General features: G+C 38.6%; 3 protein-coding genes across 4 annotated transcripts in view; 1 reads left to right on the forward strand and 2 right to left on the reverse strand.

The window, feature by feature from the left end:
* LOC126374832 (uncharacterized) overlaps positions 1-514 on the reverse strand; it is a 25,715-nt gene extending 25,201 nt beyond the window's left edge. The window contains exon 1 of the mRNA XM_050021566.1: positions 324-514. The gene's annotated coding sequence lies outside the window, so the exon portion shown is untranslated. The remainder of the gene's footprint in view (positions 1-323) is intronic.
* The window catches only part of LOC126374844 (uncharacterized), a 26,115-nt gene extending 6,078 nt beyond the window's left edge, over positions 1-20,037 (forward strand). The window contains exons 1-4 of one of the 2 annotated variants that reach the window (XM_050021590.1): positions 5,206-5,301; positions 18,174-18,300; positions 18,840-18,999; positions 19,664-20,037. In XM_050021590.1, coding sequence (XP_049877547.1) covers positions 18,188-18,300; positions 18,840-18,999; positions 19,664-19,861 — 471 coding nt within the window. In that variant the 5' untranslated portion in view covers positions 5,206-5,301; positions 18,174-18,187 and the 3' untranslated portion in view covers positions 19,862-20,037. Of the gene's footprint in view, positions 1-5,205; positions 5,302-18,173; positions 18,301-18,839; positions 19,000-19,663 lie in introns of those variants that run through there. The other variant, XM_050021589.1, reaches the window with a different exon arrangement.
* LOC126374834 (uncharacterized) lies at positions 1,831-14,421 on the reverse strand. The gene is made up of 4 exons (XM_050021571.1): positions 14,184-14,421; positions 11,275-11,451; positions 3,508-3,635; positions 1,831-3,040 (listed from the first exon to the last, which is right to left on the reverse strand). The coding sequence occupies exons 1-4, from the start codon at positions 14,275-14,277 to the stop codon at positions 2,252-2,254; spliced, it is 1,188 nt and encodes a 395-aa protein (XP_049877528.1). The 5' UTR covers positions 14,278-14,421; the 3' UTR covers positions 1,831-2,251.
* Positions 20,038-21,094: the final 1,057 nt, after the last annotated feature.

Here is a 21,094-nt window from a genome sequence, read left to right on the forward strand (position 1 = left end):
TTTAATCAGTTTCAACCTACCCCAATAGGATTTATGGGCGTGAATGAATGTAAGATTATGAATTCTTTAATAGCTCCCCTTTTCTTTGTCTCCGTACCGTGATACCGATCGCAAAAAATAAATCAAAACATCGAATTAATTAATAAAGGCAAATTCTATTTAATATTCACATTTCCAAATATACATTTTTTAGAAGTATACGACACTAAACGCATATTGTAATAAGTACCTACCTATATTATTAATTCAGATTATATATTTCCTGTTAAAAATAAAACTAAAACGTATAAAATTAACACACAGCATCATAAAACAGTACTAACCTCATTATCAGTGGCATCCAACAAAACGTCGGCAAGATAAACTCCTCTTGCAAAAGCACGCTGCACAATTCACATTTTCATTGATAAACAACTGTGTGACCGAAAAATAACATGATAATAACGAGTTTTAACCAAGTCACACGCCTATATTACCACGCATGGCAAGCTCACTGGCTCGAATAGAATTCAATGTGAGTTACGGCATTTCAGTCTTGATACGCGTGGTGACATGGACTAAGGAAAATTTGCAACAACTCGAGGACTGCTTATAGGATATAGGGGGAGCGGAAGACGAAAAAGGAGGATGACTTGTGAAAAAATACCATGATAAGGAGAAAAGGCAGAGAGAACGGAAAAAGAAAATCTTACAGCGATTGATTCTTAATAATAATAACTGCAAATATTTATTAAATATTTTCATAAAACGAATAATGAATTTTGCGCTAAATAAATACTTACTTAGTTCCTATTGTTTTATGTCAGTTGATGATAAATCGGTCACGTCATACTTTAGTCAAAGTTGTGTTAACTTCAACTCTACTAATAAAAAGAAATAAGTTGCAAATTTACCTAACTACCGAATAATAATAATAAATACTTAAATAAAAAGGATCCCTTACATACATCTTGCGTAAAGCAATCCCGTAAGTAGGTGTATCAGTTAAAATCAGTTTTATTTCCCAACTAAACTCACTCCAATAAGAATCTATTCAGATTCTTGTATCACGTAAAATCGTGGGAAAAGGACAGAAAGAAAACATGAACTGTCGCGCTACTTGAGTGACAGGGACAGCAAACGTAGATAAGCTCCGGTTTTGTTTACGTGACGTAACCGCATGATGTCATGGCAACGCGGCCATTTTGGGGCCCTGTTTTGGCGGGAAATTTGGATCGTATCAGAGTGGAAACGGAAATAGACTATGTACTTAATAGGAACTTTGTATATTTTATTGTGTGTAAGTCTGGAATTGGGTAGTTTCCCAGGTCAAAGGTAAATTATGAATTTCTGATTACTAAATAAAGACAGAACTAAATGTAACCAAAAACGGTTCCTTTTTCTATTTAAGTTATTTATGAATTACTTACTTATAATAAAGACAAAGCGAAATGTCGCACTTATGGCATAAGTGCGACATTTTGTCACGTTTTTCTATGACGTCACAGGTTGCTTTTTCATACAAATTCCATAGTAATTTCGTGTTTTGACGTTGAGTAAAAAGTAACTGAATTGACTAGTTGGAAACTACCCTATTGTTTAATACAATACCTAATGTTGCTACCTACTCGTAGCTCTTGTGAAGTACGTGTATGTTGGCGGTGTTAAACACTGTGAGAGTGTGTTATTTTTGATCGTACATAGTAATATAAACTGCAAACACTAACGTTAAACGTTCTGTATCAATATTGGTAGGTAGATACCTTATCTTGAGCGAATAGGTAAGTAGGTATATAATAAACTGAAAAATATATCCTTAGGTACAGAAAGGCAAAATTAACAATACTTAGGTACCTACTTCAAATTAATTTTATTCAGTTTTCCTTACAAAATACGGTATTTATTTGGACCCCAGAATAATGATTTGGGTTCTACAGCTTAGTAACTAATACAATTTTATAAAATTATCGGTTAGAATTTAAAACTATTTACATTTAAGTACGACAATGTGAACAATATTCTACGACAAAACTACAGTGCTCCTATTAATAATTAATATTTACATCCTAATAAAGCTTTCAGTGGGTTACTAGGCAGGCAGATACAATGAAAAATTAAAAAATACTGTGTCATGCAGCTTACTCTAACATTTAGCGCCTTCGTCAGGCCATCACAACACTCAGTCGAGCACAATTCGAAAACGAACATCGAATTCCCGACTGACCCATCGTGAATCCGAACAGTCTTTATCGATAAGTCGTATTTTTTAACATCAGCAGAACACGTATGGTCTGATGCATATGGGACACCGGTCCGAGGCGGCGAGACATCGTCGCAGGCAGTCTGCGTGGAAGAAGTGGGCGCAGGGCGTCACCCGCGCCGACCGCATGCTGCCCAGGCAGACAGCACACACGTCCTCCAGGGTAGACAGCTCCTCTGGCGTCGCGCGGCGGAATCTCGCTAGCGACCCACGAGCTTCATTCAGCTTCCCCAGCGCCTCGCCAAGTCTATACCTCCCGTGGACGAACACGCATACGTAGAATACAAAGAACGCTAGCCGCCACCTCTCGTACCAAACTAGTACTGGCACTAACGGCACAGCCAAGCTCGTCGTCACAGCTCGCGCCCAGAAACCGCTGTACAATGCCTCCATGTTTTCTAAGCTTTCAATTTTCATAGCCGATAACGCTGTCGGCCAAAGTTCCAGGAACGTTCTTTCTGATAGTAAATAGTAGGTTCCTGTAATAATCGTGTAGAGGATTGTGGGGCGGTAGTGCTCCAGGCCTTGTTCGAGTCCTAAGGTGAGGAGGATGAAGGTAATGGTGACAATGAAGGTGACGGCTTTGGTCCACTCGAGGACGATCTTGGTGGCGGACATGGCGAGGTGTTTGACGCGGGAGTGGCGCGTGACGTTGACGTAAGGGGACCAGTCCTCCTTGGTGCAGATCTCGCGCACGTAGCTGACGGAGTAGGTGATCACGTTGTAGAACATAAGCGAGTACAGTGACGTCAGCCGACCCTGCGCCACGAACAGACGGTCGCACGCCGTGAAGATCAGCAACTGGAAATATAAGTTTACTTTTACCACTCACCCTAAGTATGTAATTGGTATTTAGTGCGAACATTTTCTGGTGACTAAGCTAAAGGAATCGGAAACAGAAGAAACTTTCCGGGTATATATCCGGCCAAGTATATTTTAAGTAGTTAAAGTAATGTAGTTGTGTCGAAGCAAATGGTATTCTTTAGTTTCTTTCCCGGTGGGAAATAGGCGTGAGTTTATGTATGTATGTAAGTAGTAATGCCATCTGCGGCAAATCTACAAAAAGTCACGTCAAAAAATAAAAAAATCCCAGGTATACCGTCGACATCGTCTGAACCGCTTATCGTGATGAATTTGTGTTGTTACTAGGATGTCTCTATTAATGTAATGAGCGGTGGTCTGACAATCCTGTTATATTTTGGTAACTTTAGACACCAATACCAAAATGATTTAGGAACAACAGAAATATCTTATGAAGGTGTTCTCACCTGGCTGATCATGGTAGATAGATTGTTCATCTGTATGAACAGCTTTTCAGCTCGCTCGAGCGGCGCGTACACAGCCCTCAACACACTCAACACGCACGCGACCGGCGCGCGCAGTCTGTTTGCCGCTCCTGTAACAATAAACAAGCATGATTTAGTACTTATGGAAAAAAATATTGTAAAAATATACTTATTTTTACAATATTTTTTTGTAGAAAACAAAACAAATTAAATGAGATCAAACGATTATTTTTTTTGACGTGACTTATTGTAGATTTGGGGCAAGAAGCAAAAATCCTGGACGGCCGTGATATCTGTGACCCAAACCAATAAGTACGACCATATTTAAGTATAGAATCCAGATAATTCTATAGCAAATATACTTTGCATAAAAAAGTAGGTAAGTACATTTTTAGTTAGTAACAAATAGAGGTTTTTTCTTGATTTTTTCCTTGGTGGCTGGAGACATTGGTGGGCGCCTGTCAGTTCTGATTGTCCACCGCATTGCTGCCCAGTGGGCCTCGATTCTCATTTGCATTTTCGCAACAAATAAGGACGATTTCATCCCATAATAAACTATAGAACAGTAATTAAAAGTGCCCATAGAGATTTAAGTTATTAATGTTTCGGCGTTTTTATATTAGACTCTACAAGACAAACAATATTCAGTAATAAGTAGTGACTTCCGTGGTCTAATAATGGTTGAGCGTTAGGCTCACGATCCGGAGGTTCGGGGTTCGAATCCCCGTGGGGACATACCACAAAAATTACATTGTGATCCCTAGTTTGGTTAGGACATTACAGGCTGATCACCTGATTGTCCGAAAGTAAGATGATCCGTGCTTCGGAAGGCACGTTAATCTGTTGGTCCCGGTTACTACTTACAGATGCAAGTTAGTAGTCGTTTCATGAGCCATGTCAAGGGCCTTTGGCGGGTCAATAGTAATCCTGACACCAGGGTTGATGGTTAAGTATAGCCATCAAATTAACGATTACGGCTTTACCAGGTGGCAGCCGCAGCTCTCAGCGCTCCCCATTTGCCCGGCCAAGTAGTTACTGCCCAATGCGGCATTCATACAATAAGTCACGTCAAAAAAAGAATTAAGGCAATTGGGTCGTCTACTAGGTTCGAGATAAATTATGAAATTCTGATTAAGTACTAAATAAAAACAGATCTAAAACTATCGAAAAACTTTTTCATTTTTTTCTATTTAACTTATTTACGAATTTTAATCAAGAAAACGTAATAATAAGTACGACATTATATCATGTTTTTTATGACGTCAGAGGGTGCTTTTTCATACAAATTGCATAGTAATTTCGTGTTTTGACGTTTAGTAAAAAGACTATAAGTAGTAGAGATTTGACTAGAAGGAAACTAGCCTGTTAGATGTGTTTATCTTGTGACATTGTACATCACAAGCCTGCCTGCCTGGTTGCCTGTAAGAAATTGCTGCATGCGCAATAAGGCCGCATGTTGTGCTTTTCCGTATTATGTTGTCCTTATCTCTGTATTTTGTGTCCATTGTGCTCAATAACGTATTTTATCTACCTATCACTATTGTTTAAACATGTCGTATTGTTAGGTACCTACCTGCTTTTTAAAAGCTGGATAACCCAAAACCTAACGTGGTATTTTTAATTGTTTTATTTGTTCTTATGGTAGAATGTCGTTCTTCTTTGAAAAGCTGTGGTGTTTTAGCAGTGGCGGGTATATAAACACCACCCTTTCTTGAAAGAAATCAGTTCAGAGCCGAGTGTCGCCCGCAGAACCATAACAACCCCTCAATAGCTCTGGTAAGTCGTTATTTATTACTTTAAAACTTATAAATACTTCTCTCTCTCTCTCTCTCTTTATTTAAGAGTCGATGGAGTAATCGCCTTCATTACTCCATAGATAGGGCGTATAGAACGGTGGTTGCCCCAATCGCCTTCCGTTCCGCAGCACAACGACCAATTTCTCAATCAGTGATGTTCTGTTATAAATAGGTACTTATACTTAAGTATATTAATTTATTTATTACATTACGTGTAAAGGACTTTGTTTTTACCTATAGCACTCTTTCGTGCTTAGAAGAACTCACAAAAAGAAAATGTCTATTTCGGAGTCGAACCCGCAGCTTTTGAGAAGCCGGGACTAGTGTGTTAGCCATTAAACCACCGGGTTCTCATCCTGTCCATGCGATTTTATTTTTTACCTTACGTTTATCGTTCTTCTATGATATCATTATTACCTGCCGAACCAGCCTAATGCTTGCTGCATACAGCCAATCAAGAGGCAAGCGAGAAGGCGCGCGTTTTTAGTTTGTGGTTTCAAACTAAGTTAATAGACCCGCAATAAATCTGAACCCACAGAATGCGAGGGTCATGGTTCAGGTCGCGAGCTATCCTGAGTGAGGGCCATTTATTGAGGAGGGACGTCATCGCCATGTGACTTTCGACGACGATAGACTTTTCCGCGCTTATCGACCGACATCATAATATTTTATCTTTCTGTTTTGTAATTTTATGTACTTAAGCTTAATTTTTCAATGTTATTGTATTGTTAGTGTGGCATTATCTAATAACGGTACTTTCCATACTGAAAATAATCCATCTTCAACTTCAGTACCAAGCGGCTTCAATTTGTCTTCTGATTGCTTGTGGATCTGTCCAGCCCATTAGGACTTACGAGCATGACTTTATTTATGAAGGACTTGTAGTTTTATTGATTAAAAATAATATTAAAATTCAAACAATATTTTTTTCTAAGTATAAAAATATTATATTTTAAAAACAAGACGATTGCAGCGCGTTGAAATCTTTTATATGACATTTTATGCTCAAAGACTTTCAACAAAAGAAATATTTATTTTTATTTCGTTCATAAAACTTTTTATTTGAAATAATTTTAGTTTACGTTTAGAATAATGTCTTCGGTGACTTTGGCCTATTTGGCAGGATGGGCGGAGAAAATAAAATCGCATGCGCCGCGGCGACGCTTTTGAACAGATGCGTACTTATTATCAATGCCTTTGAATTCGCATTATTGGAGGTGTTCTTTTTCTTTTTTCAATCTATAACTTTAAGGGGTATGTAAGAAACCAGCCTTAGCACGTATTTTGTACTTAAGCATTTGTTTTTTTTTGTTGGTCTAACAAAAAGTTCGGTGAGGCACTCCTCTGAAACCCTCAGGAAAGCTGATGCAGGTCACAACGTATTTTTTCCCTACTTAAGTAATTTGTTATTGTTATTTGCCGACAATGAAATTTATTTTCACTAGTATTCACTAATACTTAATTCATCTTGCGATGGATGTACCTCTCACTAGCCCAACTAGGATATATTCATGAGCTTATCTTATGTTTATTTTGATATCACGTTGTTTCCAGGATTTGTGCCTGGTTAATAGGGGGTGGTAATAGGCTCATCCCCCATTACATAGGACGTATATACTATACTATAAGTCCCTGACTACCCCTTAATATAGATATAGCATGTAATTATATTTTTTATCGTAACTTATCGGATGTTTGTTCCCCATATTATAGTTAGGTAGGACTCGCTTCTAATTGTATTTATTTGTTAAATTACCTAACTAAAGTCGACACGGTAATGATCGAAAGTTTTTCGGGTACTCCTAGGTCTACCCCTTCCTCTCTTTCCTTCAATTTTTCCTCCTGTGATGTTTTTTATAAACGAATCGTATCGTATCAGATGGCCAATCATATAAAGAGAAGGTGCAGGTCGTGTCTTATCAAAATATGAAGGATTTTTCGGGAAAAACAGAGGAATGGCGATTACTCCGCCGACAAGAGCGCAGCTCTTAAATAAAGAGAGATAAATTAATATACTTATTTACTTAAGTACACACAATAACAGAGTAGCCGTCAAGAGTATTCACCATTCACCTTACCAAGCGAAAGCTTTTCCGATCAAACGCCATCTAAATGTAAAAAATATAAATACCACAGCTGAAACATCACAGTATTGACGTTATATGCGCGTGCCATTCATAATCTCGAGTTTTAAAATAGTCGCAAATCGCAAAACATGTTATTGCGACTACGCAAGCCTCTGTTTTTGCGATCCAAAATAAAATGCGACTGTTACAGGCGATGATGTTTATTCAAATATAAATAGGTAAACAAATTATTTTTCATTGTTTACTGCTCAAATTGTGCGTAGAATTAGGTAGTTTCCTAGGTCAAAGGTAAATTATAAAAATCTGATTACTAAATAAAGACAGATCTAAAGGGGACAAAAAACGTATTCTTTGTCCTATTTAACGTATTTATGAATTTCAATAAAGAAAAATATAATAATAAGTGCGACATTTTGTCACGTTTTTCTATGACGTCACAGGTTGCTTATTCATACAAGTTCCACAGTAATCCACGTTTAGTAAAATAACTGATTTGACTTGTACTACCCTATTATTATTTGTTTGACTCGATTCAATGAAATTTTCCTAGAGCAAGAGAAAAAGCTCTTGACAAGGCTCATGTAACGACTACTTATTTAATTAAATAGTAGCCAAACTAGGAATCAAAAAGCGTTTTTTGAAATAAAATAAAATTGAATTGTCGTTAAACAAAAATCTAAAAATACTTGGTAAAGAATACGCTGTAACCTGCATCAGCTTTCCCAGCTCTGTGTTCAGTTGCAGTACGAAAATATTTTTCAAATGTAGGTATTTATTTTACAAAAATAAACTTTTTCGATTGACTTATCCTTCCGTTGTGCATCTTCGTATTCAAAAATCTTCATTGCGAAATGAGAAGCGAACAATGTGACTATATTATCATAGTCCAATGTTGTTACCGGGCGCGCAGAGGGAAAGTCGTCAAACATCCTTAAGCGGAGCGATTTTATTTGCCACTATGGCATTTACTTTCTTTATTTTTTGGAGTTTTTTACTCTTTATACGAATTTTCTTTTTGTAGTTTTATTATGGCATTACCTTCTTGGCCGGACAAATGGGGAGCGACAACAGGCCTGAGGATTATAAGAGAATTATAATGTGAAATAATTAATCGACCCTAGAGGGCCGATACCGATAAGCGCTGAATGAGGGAAATCGTCGACCAACCAACCGTCGATTTATGTATAAGTAAGTAATATAAAAAAACATAACAATAAAAGTAACAAAAATATGCGATCATTTTTGCCGCAGTAAATACATAATTTACCCGCCGCCCGCGCCACTTGTGTACATGCTACAACTGCTATAGTAGTGAAAAGATCACTGACGCACACGCATTGGCCGGCGGCCAGTTTCCGCCCGCCCATTCACGGCTCGGCAATGACCTGACTTCCCGACATAAACACACACAGTATAAACTCTGGCACTTTATAGCACCCAATCTTTCGTATTCCTTTGTTTTAGGCTAGATTACTTGGTAAATTCTTCTTCTGTCGTATGGGTTGTGAGGTGGAATACCAACCCCATCAACCCTGATGTCAGGGTTATTATTGAGCCGCCTAAGGCCCCTAACAGGTCTCATATAACGACTACTTACATCAGTAAATAGTAACCGTTACCAACGGCTTAACGTGCCTTCCGACGGACGGATCATCTTACTTTCGGACAATCAGGTGATCAGCCTGTAATATTCTAACCAAACTAGGGATCACAAAGTGTTTTTGTGATGTGTCCCCCACCAGGATTTCAACGCTCGAACCACTGTTCCCCGGAGGCCGTTACTTTTATTTTGTTATTTCTACTTTTTTATTTATTTATTATAAACTTATACAAACTTTTAAACTAAAAACAATAAATCACATCATTAAACATACTTGGTCAATGATAAAGATTCTGAAAAAAATATTATTGCTATTGTTTTTCTGTGTTTACTTGTGGCTCTGGCCACCCCGTTAGGGATTGAAGGAGTAAGTTTAGGTACTTATCAGTGATCTACAAGTAGATAGGTACCACGTTTTTTAATGACGTCACCATTTTGTATTCTCATACAAACGCCATACTTAGAGGAATGTTTTGAAAAAAGTATCTCATTTGACTAGGTTTTAGGAACTGTTTCACTTATTACTTAGGAGTTTTGTAGAATTAAACGTCTCTGAACACCTATAGCATATCAGAATGCATGGCTCTCACTGAGGTTGCAGGTTCGATTCCGAGCGCAGGCTTAAACCAATGATTTTGTTTCCGAATTCATATTTAAATCATAAATTATTATCACGTGCTCAACGGTGAAGGAAAACATCGTGAGGAAACCCACGTTCCCGAAAATGCGTTTAGATTCGTCACTCAGTCGTCCACAACATCTATTTCTGAAACAATCAGCCCACTCGAAGACAGATGTCATCATTATTGGTATAGCGTACTTGCATAGGTCAGGAGATTGGCACACCTAGTGTTCACAGACTTTACACTTATTTTTGAGCCTTATTTTATGTACCTAGCTTTAATTTCGAAGTTCGAATAACACTATTGTGCAGTGTTTTAATGTCTATTTTGACAGCCCGACCTACAGAGCGTGGCGGGAGGTGCACCAGAGTGCGAATCGCAAATGACTGTGATAATTTTTGTCACTTTGTACACTTAGTATTAATCTAGTTTTAACTTTACACTTATATTTATTTTATATTATTTTAACGATTAAAAATTATGTAAATTATGTATTTATTTCTCCAATGTGTGGGTAGCCTTTTTACCTGAATAAAGAAATTATTATTATTATTTAATAATGTTGCACGTAGCCGGGACTACGTGTGTCTGGATAAAAAAAATTGAATTTACGGATACAACATCATCTCCCTAGCATTATCCAAGAAAGACGGAAGGCAAGAGGGAAACTACTGCCCTATTTTTCCCTAAAAAGTAGCATGGAGAATGCTACACCGACAAGAGCGTGGCTCTTAAACGATGATGAGCTTTATCCCGTTTTCACAGGTTTCGCTCACCTAACCTGAAGATTTGACAGGACCGGTTTTTACAGAAGCGACTGCCGGTCTGACCCGCGAAGGGAAAACCAGCCCAATACAGGTTAGGTTACATACCTCCGAAAATGCATTTCTCGGAAGGAAACCCACATGTTTCCTCACGATGTTTTCCTTCACCGCTGATCACGTGATAATCATTTATAATCCAAACATGAATCGGAAAACAAATTCGACAATCATTGGTTTAGGCCTGTACTGGATTCGAAACTGCGACCTCAAAGTGAGAGGCAAGCGTTCTACCAAGTGGGATACCACGTTCTACGAATTTACAAGAATTTACGGGGGCAAGTCAAGGCGCATTTTCTTTTATACGTACAAGTATTACTATGCTGCACTATCCCGCTATATTATATAATATTAAATATCTCCTATACTTAAAGGTTGCCTGGAGGAGATTGCTACTTAGCAATAAGGCCGCCTATTGTACTCTTTCTATTTCTCTTTTGTATTTTTAAGTATTTGTAATGTTGTCTAACCCGAACCTCCAAATCTGGTCACAGCAATACTCAATGTCCTGACATCAGAGACCTATTCGGGTAATTTTGTTTGTTCTCGTGTTAGTTGTAAGGTCAACGACCTGCCTCACGAATCCTAGTGTCGAAATTATTATGGAAGCCCCTGGGCTGATTTAAGTACGGTCTAGTAAGCCCATAAAATGTCTTCGTAGACAACATCCGATAGAGCGATATGAAAGAGGAAAATCAGGAACACAGATCCCGCCACCGGATGGAATGTTAGCTGAAATTAAATGCTAAGGAGAGAGAGAGAAAGAGAGAGGTAGTTGAAGAGACAGAGTAGCCTTAAAAGATGAGATACTTGGGTACTGACTTCGGGCAAGATTGACGACGGCAGGGTACCAGCGCGCCGGGTAGCGATAGTTGGCGGAGATGAGCACAGGCACTACCAGGCAGGTGTATGCTGCCATCAGCCAGGCCCCACCCAAGGCAAGGAGTAGGCCCCGCGGGGCCCAATACGGCAACAGCAGCACGACTGATAACAGCCATACTGAAACATCATCAAAAATCTAAATCAATAATCGTTTATACGTAGGATATAGTCAGATTGGGACATAGTCGGAACAGCCTCTGTAGTCCAGTGGCTGAACGCTGGGCACGCGATCCAGAGATCCCGGGTTCGAATCCCGATGGGGCCATATCACCAAAACTACTTTGTAGTTGTAGTTTGGTTAGGACATTGCCAGCTGATCACCCGATTGTCCGAAAGTAATATGATCCGTGCTTCAGAGGGCACGTTAAGCAGTCGGTCCGATACGGTCGGTAGAGTCGCATTGTTGTAGTCGAAATGAAAAAAAAAACAATCTTTACGCCATAAACAAAACAGTTACAGAACAAAAATATGCAACAAAAACAAAAATAAAATTAAATAAAACTAAAACAAATAAACAAAACTCAAAATAAAATAAATTACGACCAACTAATTATTAATTATCTTTATGTGCTGTCGGTGGCGCTAGTGCTTATAATCAAACAACTTACAAAATAATAGGCACCTTTGCTAGTAAATGGTACTTACCTACAAAAAGTCACATCAAAAATTATATCGTCACTGAAAAGACAAAATAACGTAAGCGTCAAAATGCCTTTTCAAATAAAACCCGTTTAAATTTTATTTACTTATTTTTTATTTGGCGCTTAAGGAATTTTGCCTTTCCAGTGATGATATGTTTGAATCGTGAAAAACTGTTCAGTGACAGTAAACTTGTAATTTCATTTTCAATACGTTTACCAACTTACTTTACAACACTTTATTTGAAGTACTTACTTCCAAACTCTACTTACTTAGTATAAGATTATTATATTAATTCTCAAACATACTTACTAAGTAGGTATCTATACACATACATTAAACTATACATCCCACTGCTGAGCACAAGCCTCTCCACTACACCCCACTACACATACCACACCCCGGAAAATGTCTACAAATAGACAATCAATTACCTCGACCTGGAATCAAATTAACCAAATCCATAATCTTCCATTAAACAGCCCGACTGAATAAAACATCATTGCAATATGTGAATCATAAATATTTTTCGAATGACGCGTATTTTCCGCAGTCCTTGGCCTGTTTTCATCCAGATGCATTTATTATTTCATGTCCAATTTAATGCATACATACATACATAAACTCACGCCCGTAATCCCTAATGGGGTGGGCAGAGCCACAAGCAATCAAAGACAACTTGCAGCCACTGTTGATACGTTATCGTAAGCTGGATATGATGAACCTTATGGTGATAAGGTATCAGCCTATCGCCCATAACATTAGTCCATCATGTTAGAGGACACAATCCCTCTGTCGGTTTTTACGACATGCCCGGGAAGACAAGCAGCTGAACGTGTTCTATGTTTTTATTTGCTCCCAGAACAGCATAGAATCACTTTCCAATTCTACATCCAATTGAATGATATACACTTTTTACGATTATTCAGTGCTAGCTGACGGAAAATAACTAACGGAAAGTTACTTATTTACGGAGAAAGGCTCTCCTAAATAGATATCGCGATGTTTATAGTAGAGGAGATACGCAACGGTATTCTTTGTGCTTAACTCAAAATACTTTTTATTGTAGAAACTCTCCCAATTCCCCTTCTCCGGTTGATTGAGGGGAAGCCTGTGCCCAGCAGTGGGACATATACCTATACCCATCTCAACTCTAAAGGAATTACATAACTAACAACTGGTAGATATGTTCTCCAAATAAAAATCATGCCTTGAGAAGTTAATTGTAAGTTAGTAATTACTTGTGCGTTTTTTTATTTAAAGTACTTAAGTAACATTCCAACTAGTGCATCCCACTTTCAGCAGTAACATCAAAAACAGAACACGTCACAGGTACAAAGCCCGAAATAAATATTCAATTGACAAACAAAATTGCGAAAGCCACGAAAAACAAAGCTTTAGATATTCATAGACACGACGATTATTCATTGCAGTTATCTAGAGATCTCGATCTACAAAACTTATAAATACTTCACTACTTATTACTTTTTTACTTATTTTTGCCTACTTTTTAATTTCGTTATAAGTCTTTTATAACTATAAAATGGTAGTTATAAAATGTCGACACGTGTCGTTTATTATGACGGTGTTTTCGCACGAAGAATTTATTTTAAAAATGTGTTGACGTAAACAAATGAATCATTAAATTCAGCGTAGAAATGACACAAAAATAACTTATGATCATAAACAATATCATTAACTTACGTAGAACAAAATAATGGTCGTAGAAAAGGAAAGTGATATTTAGCAATAACAACTGCAACCTAAAAGTTCGGCATTCTTTATTTAGTACGTACGTTAGTCTTTTTCCAACACAAGTTTGGAAACAATTTGTCGAACTGGTATCCGCTACTCCGCATTATGGCCCTCCACAGAGGCGGTACCGAGACCATAGCGGACGTAAGTAGGTAGTATAATTATTAATTATTCTAATGATTGCGGGTCCAAGACGCTTTATCACAAAAAATATATTATCCTTACTACACTCTATAATGTATACTAAGGATGTGCAGCAACCTTAAGCAAACCGAACATATCGATCACTAAACAAACAAAAACACAATACCGCCCAAAAATATATATCAGTAGGTAGGTAAACAAATAATCAAATCTACTTAATACAGATTTATACAAAACTAGTTTAACTTGTCACATGCTGTTAGTTCCATGACCTCAATTTCATGCGTCTTTTTCACAAACAAATCACATACCGATGTTAGCGATTTTGTCCTCTGATTTCAGCGTGTGAAACTTCGAGAAGGAGTCACTACGTATGCGTCCGCGCACTCGAGAAATCATTCCCATTTTGACGATTTCCTTTTTAAAACTCAATAAAAATCACACAGATCAAAACGTCCGATTTGTTGAGAAAGTCCTTTTAAACTGTTTCGTTGAAGAAGTTAGTAATAAAACCTCCGTATTCGACGAAGTGTGTCACATGAATGCGCATTTGGGCGACGCGCTATGGGCGGGCGGCGCGCACGCACCTCTCTCTCGCTACAACACGGCTAAACGATTGCCGTTTCATCCGGACTACAATTCATCCAATGATGCTTTATAGTACTTCTTTAATCTTACATCTCACACAGTAACAGCAATGTAAACATAACTTGCCGAAACCTTATATAATTAACACCAGCCAACACGCGTGTGCCCACGGTGCAATGACGTTTTATTTTTAAATTTAATTCCATGTCACTGACATGTGAAATAAAAACACGCCTTATTTATATTTGCTGGGTGGGTATAGATTTCCAATAAATGGTATTAGTCATCGGAGAAATGGCAATAATTAAAAAGAGACTCGAGTTAGAGCGATTATATTTTTAAAATCATAAATGTGCATAATTCACTCGTTAAATCATACTTTTCTCTATCAAATAAATTAGAAATTGAAATTATATTGGCTTTAATGTTATGGAATAAGGACCCATCCTCAATACTGACTACACTGTTACTTCTTCAGTTAATGTCAGAAGGAGACTGACTTAAGCTAAGTGAGCTTTTCCAAAGTTGTGTGCAGACTATAAACTGTGCAAAATAAGCTGTGTCGCCAAACTAATCTAGCTTAGCTCTTGGTCAACAAGAGCAACCCGCTTTACAGTGAGTATCCTAAACTAGATAAACTATTAAAACAATATGTCAGTTCTTAATATTTCTTAGATACTACTTAGGAAATTGGAGATGTCCTTAGAAAAGGTATAGGACGATCTACTCTGAACCGGGGTGCGTATGAAACGATTGACGAATGTAGAGGAACCAAGAGAAGTTAGTCAGGATCGAAGCAAGTGGAATTCCATAGTCTCTGTTTACTGCGGTGGGAAATAGGCGTAATTTTATGTAGTTAGAACAGCCTCTGTGGTCTAGTGGTTAGAGCGTTAGACTCACGATCTGGAGGTCCGGGTTCGATTCCCGATGGGGACATAGTCGAAATCACTTTGTGAGACTGTCCTTTGTTTGGTAAGGACTTTTCAGGCTTGAATCACCTGATTGTCCGAAAAAGTAAGATGATTCCGTGCTTCAGAGGGCACGTTACGCCGTTGGTCCCGGCTATTAGCCATAAAAACACCTCCACCAACCCGCATTGGAGCAGCGTAGTGAAGTATGCTCCATACCCCCTCCGGTTGATTGAGGGGAGGCCTGTGCCCAGCAGTGGGACGTATATAGGCATTTTATGTATATATGTATGTAGTACTCTATACTCGGCGGGTCTTCTCATTACGAAAGGAAAGCGATACTTACAGAATAATTAGTAGGTACGACAGTCACATGCCACACCCGCCGAGACAAATAACCACATAATAATGTACGTCACTGAAGTAAAAATAGTGTACCATACTTACATAAAAGTTTCTAAGTACTAGGTAGACAAAAAAATCTAAACGAATTGAATAAAACATCAACACTAGTATTCTCCATTCTTGTGTATCAAAAGCCAATTCTGTCACTCCTTTGTTCCTAGTTTGATTATGACCTTTGATTGATAAGCCTGCAACTGACAATTAGGTGATGCTAATTGTCCGAAAGTAAGAATGATCCTAGCGTGAGGGTATGGTCCCGGCATCCCCAGTCACTCTTACCTAAGTAAATATGTAGTCGTTACATGAGTCATGTCAGGGGCCTTTGGCGGCTCAATAGTAACCAGGGTTGATGAGGTTGGTCATTGATTTTGCAACCCACACGAGAGGTGAAGATGTATGTAAGTACTTAATGTAGGTAATAGGTATGTTACCATTTTGAATCCAATTTAATTAAATATACAGGGTGTAAGTGACATCGTAACGAATACTGAGGCGGGTGATTCTGCTCATTATTCTGAGTTAATATCAAGTGGAATTTTCCATCGTCATACAGATAGTCATCATTCAAGTTCATACAGTTAGCCATACAAGTGCGTATGGGTGTTAGTGACACCGTAACGAATACTGAAGGGGATGATTCAGACCATGATTCTGACTCGATATCAAGTGGAATATCCTGTCGGAAAAGTCATGAAAATGTTAGTATTTTCAGTTCTATTCTTTTGCGACGGAAAATTCACTTGATATCAACGCAGAATCATGGTCTGAATCTTCCCTCAAAGTTTTCGTTACAATGTCACTAACACCCTGAATATTATTAGGTACTTACCTACCTAAATTGTCGTCGCTCTAGAGAAAATCTTAGGCACGTTTAAAATTCTTTATGTCACACGTGGCAAGCTTTCTGGCGAATATTTTCCCGGCTAATTATTGAACTTAAAACCTTTGGAACAGCAGATAGGAATCGTGGCCAACGGCACGTAAACATCCTATGACGTCACGGGCATACCTACCTACACCACTCCTACGCCTTTCATTCATAAATCCACACGAGACCGGAGATAAACACTAACACACCAGATAACAATGACCACGCTTTTAAGAATAACCTATTACAAATAATTTAAATGAACATTATTTATAGAGCGCCGCGACATCGGGTGAAAATCTTGAAATTTTACGGCGTAATGTCTGACTTCATAGTTCTTTATTTAGGTACCACAACACTTAATCGTATATCCATGTTAGGACTTCGTATCAAAAGTGGCTGCAGGTTATTTTCAGAATACAACCTACTCATCGCTCTGCTCACCCCATTAAGGCGATAATGAGCGATTTAAGAAGCGATCGCTAAAGTAACACGGGTCTTCGCGATGCCTACAGAAGCCCATGCATTTAGGAATTTAGTAACTTAACCTGATATTAATACTACTTACTTAAGTACTAAGATTTTATGTCTCGCTAAGTAACGATGTACAATCTACAATAGGTACTTATCCAGAAAAGAAAATGGCGCTTCTACAATGTAATTGTAGTTGTAAATTCAATAGATATAGCATCATACATGTATCCCCGAAAGGGTCGGCCGAGGAGTATATAGTACACCTATTCCTCGCCATTAACGTCCCCACTGCAGGGGCACGGGCCTTCCCTATGGATAGATACGCGTAGGGAGAACGGGCCTTAAAATTCAATAAAAATGCGTACCTAAATTAAGGGCCCAGTCTCCGATTGCAGAATTCAAAATTTGAATATTTTCAACCCTCTAGGAGAGTACCGCCGCTGACGTTTCTATTGTGAAGTTATTTTACTTAACTACTCCAAACATTCAGTAAATGAAAGAAGCAAAAGTAAACTTAGTGATCGCGAAATAGGGTCTGGAATTTAATATAGGTAGGTACAATAAACGGTAGTCAAAGATATATCGTAACATTGCTTAAAAAAGGAACATAATTTTCACCAAAAACTCGCAACGGCTCAATTTTGCGGAGACTGCAGCCGCTAGTGGAACAAATACATAAACAGCCTGTATACGTCCCACTGCTGGGCACAGGCCTCCCCTCAATCAACCGGAGGGGGTATGGAGCATACTTCACCACGCTGCTCCAATGCGAATTGGTGGAGGTGTTTTTACGGCTAATATCCGGGACCAACGGCTTAACGTGCCCTCCGAAGCACAGAATCATCTTACTTTTTCGGACAATCAGGTGATTCAAGCCTGAAAAGTCCTTACCAAACAAAGGACAGTCTCACAAAGTGATTTCGACAGTGTCCCCATCGGGAATCGAACCCGGACCTCCATCCAGATCGTGGTCTTAACGCTCTAACCAATAGACCACGGAGGCTGTCAGTGGTACAAATAATTCTATAAAATGTTTTTTCTTCTCTTGTCCCGCGTAGAACTCTGCTAGAAGATGCACCCGCTAGTGTACGTGTTGCTGATCGCGGGGAGTGCGCTGGCGCACTACCGAGGCTACGACGCGCGCAACCTCCTCGAGAACGACGAACCAGAGCGGGACATCGACGGGTAAGCCTTTACACTCCTAAAGACCTCCTAAGATACCATTCCTCCCATCTGTCTTTCGTCAAGACAACAGATGGGTTAAGGGTGTTACGGAATGGTGGACACCATTAGGGAAGGGATGGTATATAATATCTAGGCAGCCGTGTCTAAGGGGTGGTATATAATAACATCGAGGCAGCCCGATGGTCGGATGACATTCTGAGGTATGCCGAAAAACAATGGATGAGACTTGCGCAGAAACGGAAAGGATGGCGTGAAAGAACAGAGGCCTATACCCAGCAGTTGGTGGATACAGGCTGAGTAGATAGATATATTGTAGATTTGCTATAAATGGCATTAACTATTTGGCCGGACAAATGGATCTGACGTTTGGCGGCAAGATCTTGAAGACGGACGAAGATCTACCCAGATATTTATTCACATTGGTCCATTGGAGATTGGTAAACAGTTTTCCAGAGTTTTCAAGTCCCAATTTAAGTTATTTGTTATCTGGGGTGCTCACTAGGGTGTAAAGCTTAACTTTTATCCTACTTTTATTTTAGCATAGAGATGGTGGAGTGTCCTGTCTGCAGCCAGTCTGCCATCAGTTGGCTGGCGTACAGCGAAGAGTGCCCCATTGTGCGCGCGGGCAAGACTTTCAAGAAATGCAAATACGGCGTATATAACAATCCGAAGTGCGGCAACCGACGAGACTGCTATCGGGTCAGTGCCTTAACCAGCCTCAAGCTTAGCGCTTTATTTAGTTTAGTACATTATAAGCCGTTGGTCCCGGCTACTACTAACTGATGTAAGTACGTAGTCGTTACATGAGCCATGTCAGCGGGCCTTCGACACCAGGAATAATGAGGTTGATAATTCACCTCACAACCCATACGATAGAAGAAGAAGTGTGCCCTACCTAGATGGCACCTAATTACGAAATAAATATACATATAATATTTGTTTTTGTAGCTCAGCGCTTAGAGAAAACACACAAAGCGCAAGAATCCAAAAAATATGCTGCGGGTTCGATTCCCGTCCGAGACAGAATTTTCGATCATTTGTCTCTGTAAAATGAAAGTGGATACATAGCTGTCACCTTTGCCTACCCTTCGAGGATACAGGCGTGATGCTATGAAAACATTTAAGTTGTGTGGTAGATTGTACTGTATCTATCATCCGTTTGTGTAAATTTGTTTTGTATGTTGTGTGCAATAAAGTATAATATATTTGATTTGATTCGAACAATGACATTAGATTATAACTAGATTGGGTCCAAACCACACCAAAGTATAACGTGTGCTCACAGGCTCTCACTATAAGTATTCTCATTGACTTCTCTGTTGACTTACAATAAGGTAATTGTTACAAATTATAATATTTTCAGGGTCCAGAAGAGCAATGCACGGAAAAGAGGACCCTTGACCACTACGGGCAGCGCTGCGCTCCCGGGTACTACTGCAACCCCACAGTCGGCAAGTGCACAGGCCTCGGATTCGCACCCAACAGCGAATACATCAGGTTGATCAACCCCAACTTCGAACGCCGATCTCTCAACTACCCCATTCGCTCTGACAACAAATAAAATATTTTTTTAAATAATACCTAGGAACCTATATTTGATAACCGTCAAAAAATGATAGGTATGTCTAGAAAAGGATCCCATTTTCTAATACATTCGGCAAGGAAACAAAATTAGAAGTTACCTATACCACAATACAGGATGTTAGTAACATCGTAACGAATACTCAGGGGGATGATTCAGACCATGATTCTGAGTTAATATCAATTGGAATTTTTCGTCGCAAAATTCATGATTTTTTTTATTTTTTTTTTAATTTATTTTCAATTTTATACTTTTGCGAAGGAAAATTCCACTTGATATTAATTCAAAATAATCAGCTGAATCATCCCCCTCAGTATTCGTTACGATGTCACTTACACCCCGCACAAGTACATACGGTAGCCATACAAGTAGGTATGGGTGTTAGTGACACCGTAACGAATACTGAGGGGGATGGTTCAGACCATGATTCTGTGTTGATATCAAGTGGAATTTTCAGTCTGAATATTCCTGAAAATTTTTGTGTTTTTTTAATTATTTTCAATTCCATACTTTTGCGACGGAAAATTCCACTTGATATCATCTCAGAATCATGTCCTCAATCACCCCTCAAAGTTTTCGTTACGATGTCACTAACACCCTGTATTTACGTGCTCAACCCACAATCAATGCAATGATATAGTACTTAGGAAACAAAATTTTTGGTGAGGCTGGCACCAAATAATTTTGTTATTTTATGTCAAAAACATTAAGGCTGTACCTATTTATTTTAATTTATATAGAAAATTAACTTATTTCCTTAAGTCAAATTATTGTAACGAAAATGAATTAATGATCTCGACTCGGCGATCTCAAATTATAGAATTAAGTAGAATATAAATAATCTCATGTAATAAATCATAAAAGTGAAATGAATTAGATATAGTGTTTTTATTTATTCCTATTTATTTGCTTGAAGATCCAGCCAAGCAAAGCAATAAAGAAGATATAAACGTTTCCAAGCAAGTCTTTAAAGCATAGACAGAGTAGGCTCCAATAACCATTATTTTGGAATAAAACCAAGTCCATTCAAAATATTCAAATGGCCCCGATTCGCGTGTATATTGTTTTATTCGAAGGACCAAGTGGTGCTAATTCCTGTAAATACCATCTAATTTTATTTTAAGTTATATCTGTCATTTTCATATCCGTCGAAAAGGAAAGGGACGGATGATTCACAGCTCTTAATTTTAGGAAGAATAGGTAAATTAATGT

The sequence above is a fragment of the Pectinophora gossypiella genome, chromosome 18, assembly GCF_024362695.1.
Source record: "Pectinophora gossypiella chromosome 18, ilPecGoss1.1, whole genome shotgun sequence".
NCBI classification, from domain to species: domain Eukaryota; kingdom Metazoa; phylum Arthropoda; class Insecta; order Lepidoptera; family Gelechiidae; genus Pectinophora; species Pectinophora gossypiella.

What these genes read in the sequence shown, in the direction of transcription:
- LOC126374834 (XM_050021571.1), bottom strand. Translation starts at nt 14,277, where the DNA reads ATGGGAATGATTTCTCGAGTGCGCGGACGCATACGTAGTGACTCCTTC. An exon ending in GGACAAAATCGCTAACATCG is followed by an intron (nt 11,452 to 14,183) that starts GTATGTGATTTG and finishes ATGATGTTTCAG; the next exon opens with TATGGCTGTTATCAGTCGTG. An exon ending in TATCTACCATGATCAGCCAG is followed by an intron (nt 3,041 to 3,507) that starts GTGAGAACACCT and finishes TTATATTTCCAG; the next exon opens with TTGCTGATCTTCACGGCGTG.